This window comes from Wyeomyia smithii, chromosome 2, assembly GCF_029784165.1.
Source record: "Wyeomyia smithii strain HCP4-BCI-WySm-NY-G18 chromosome 2, ASM2978416v1, whole genome shotgun sequence".
Taxonomy (NCBI): domain Eukaryota; kingdom Metazoa; phylum Arthropoda; class Insecta; order Diptera; family Culicidae; genus Wyeomyia; species Wyeomyia smithii.
In genome coordinates, this window is record NC_073695.1 from 111445329 (window position 1) to 111448425 (window position 3097).

A 3097-nucleotide genomic window follows, 5' to 3' on the forward strand; every position below is an offset into this window, starting at 1 on the left:
TGAGTTCCGTGTAGCCGTAGTAGGAGACATCCGGGAGATGTTCTTCCAAGAACAGCGAAGTCAAATGATCCTGTGGGCTAGCGGAAAGCCGGACGATGAGCCAGACGTGTACGTAGTAACAGTCATGACGTTCGGCGCAGCTTGTTCGCCGAGTAGTGCCCACTATGTTAAAAACCATAACGCGGACAGATTCGAGGAGCAGTATCAAAGAGCGGTCGAGTGTATCAAGTATGAACACTATGTCGACGACATGTTGGCGAGCGTTGAGACTGTGGAGGAAGCTGTGAAGTTAGCCAGGGAAGTACGGTTAATTCATTCTCAAGGAGGTTTCGAGATACGCAACTGGCTGTCCAATTCCAGTGTCGTGATCGATAGCTTGCGTGAAAATCATACCATGGAAAAGAACATGAGCTTCTGTGCGGAAACGTCAACGGAAAAGGTACTCGGAATGTGGTGGGATATTGCAAGTGACACATTCACCTTCAAGCTGTCGCCGAAACAAAATATGGAACTGCTGTCCGGCGTCAGAATGCCTACGAAGCGTGAAGTTCTAAGAACATTGATGGCGGTGTATGACCCCATGGGTATCATCGGTAACCTTCTTATCTACTTAAAGATTCTGCTTCAGGAAATCTGGCGTTCGGGTTGGTTATATTGCCAAATCACACCGAACTAAAATCATACGGCGCGTCTTCTGGACCGACTCCCGCGATGTTATATGCTGGTTACGGTCAGATCATCGACGCTACAGCCAATTCGTGGCCTTCAGGATCAGCGAGATGCTCGACACCGCAGAGGTGCACGAGTGGAGATGGTTGCCTACTAAAGCAAACGTGGCAGATGAAGGTACAAAATGGCAAAGAGTGCCAGATCTTTCGCCAAATAGTCGTTGGTTTCAAGGGCCAGACTTCTTGTGGGGGCCAGAAAACAAATGGCCAGGCCATAATACAGATCATGGTACGACCTTAGAAGAGATCCGACCCAGTATTCTCCATCACACAATTACCGAATCTCCGATAAACTTTGAACGGTTTTCGAAGTGGAAGCGACTCCTGAGATCAATTGGATACTGCCACCGCTTCATCATAAATGTTCGCATAAAAGGAAAGGTACCGCCATGGAGCTTGGCGCTCTTACGCAGGAGGAGCTAAAACTCGCAGAAAATACAATTTATCGATTTGTTCAACGGCAAACTTACGCCGATGAAATTCAGTTAATCCGCAGCAGTATCTCGACGAAGTCGCCATGGAAACATACGTTGCCCAAAAAGAGTTCACTGTACAAGTTGAGTCCTACACTTGATGAACACGGTGTCCTACGGATGCGAGGGCGTATCGAAGCCTGCGAGTGGGTGGACGAAGCCACAAAAAATCCCATAATACTACCGAGACAGCACTATGTGACTGATTTGGTGATCGCTGACTACCATGTAGCGTACCGTCATCAGAACCACCACACAGCAATGAACCAGATCCGGATGAAGTACAACATCCCTCGGCTCCGTTCAGAGTTCAACCGAGTCCGCAGAAATTGTCAGCATTGCAAGATCCGACGTGCAAGACCCGATCCCCCAGCAATGGGAAATTTACCACGTTCCCGGTTGACAGCTTTCCAGCGACCGTTTTCGTATACTGGCATCGACTACTTTGGACCGATGTCAGTGCTAGTGAACAGACACGTTGAAAAGAGATGGGGAGTCCTATTCACCTGCATGACAACTAGAAGCGTGCACCTTGAAATCGCACATTCGTTGACAACAGATTCATGCATACTAGCGCTGCGTAATTTTGTTGCCAGGAGGGGCCTGCCGCTACAGATCGTTAGCGACCGCGGGACAAACTTCATAGGAGCTTCCCGAGAACTGCGCGAAGCCTTGAGGCAGGTCGACGAAGAGAAACTCAAGACCGAGTTTGTCGGTCCTGACACTGAGTGGACGTTTAATCCCCCATCCGCTCCGCACTTTGGAGGCTGTTGGGAACGTTTAGTCCAGTCCGTCAAAAAGGTATTGAACGAGTTTGACCCCCCTCGCCTACCTTCAGATGAAATTTTGCGATCCATGCTCATGGAGATCGAAATGATTCTAAACTCCAGACCACTCACTGACATACCACTTGATAATGACAATGAACCCCCCCTAACACCAAACCATTTTTTGTTAGGGTCTTCGAATGGGAGTAAGCCCCCGATCGCTTTCGATGACAGATCAATTGTATTGAAGCACTCGTGGAGGATGGCCCAGCTGTATGCTGATACGTTCTGGAAGAAATGGGTTGATGAATACCTGCCGACTCTAACTCGTAGGACTCGATGGTTCCAGCCCGTGAAACCCATTGCTGAGGGCGACTTGGTGCTAATCGCTGACAGCAATCTCCCGCGGAACTGCTGGCCACGAGGACGTGTGGTGGAGGCAGTCAAGGCTAAGGACGGACAAGTTCGCCGCGTGACTGTGCAAACAACCAGAGGACTCCTCGAGAGACCAGCGACCAAGATTGCAGTTTTAGACGTCAGTGCAAAGGAAGGTAAACCACATGAAACCCAGTGGCGTACCGAGGGGGAGTGTCACAACCCTGTGGGATGTGATGCACCTCCATCTGTACAATCTTGAGCCGACGACGGCCGATGAACAACCCTGGATGCTCAACTGTCTACGAGTGCATTGACAGATGAAAGGAAGTGGAGAAAAAGGTAAAAGTTGTCAGAGTGAACTCGCTTAAGTTACTGATAAACGAGGTTCAGAAGAAGTTCTTATACTGCTGGAATTAGATTACATTTAAAATTATACTTACATCTAATAATTCATTGTTATTATACCTACATCTAACTTAAACTATTAGTACGGGTTTTCTTATAAGCTAAAAGTCTGGTAAAAGGTAAAAGTTTAATTAAATTAAAATCGCTTAACCTAAATGTCACGATTACAGGATTACTCCGTTATAGTTAGTACGAATTTCTAAAAGTACGGGCTGTTCTAATACAGGTTGTTATAGTACGGATAAACAACAGAAGGAGACTAAACGTGAGTAAAAAGATATAATTTGCTAACTAAATGGTAAAGATAAAAAAAAACTGTTACGTACATAAGCAATAATGATTGTAT

At 46.9% G+C, this 3097-nt stretch overlaps 1 protein-coding gene across 1 annotated transcript; it reads left to right on the forward strand.

Annotated features, from left to right (window-relative positions):
• Positions 1-1117: 1117 nt before the first annotated feature.
• Positions 1118-2605, forward strand: LOC129719820 (uncharacterized). The gene has a single exon (XM_055671230.1). The coding sequence runs from the start codon at positions 1118-1120 to the stop codon at positions 2603-2605; it is 1488 nt and encodes a 495-aa protein (XP_055527205.1).
• The last annotated feature ends 492 nt before the right edge of the window (positions 2606-3097 follow it).

Coding starts and splice junctions, on each gene's coding strand:
- LOC129719820 (XM_055671230.1), top strand. CDS start 1,118: ATGGAGCTTGGCGCTCTTACGCAGGAGGAGCTAAAACTCGCAGAAAAT.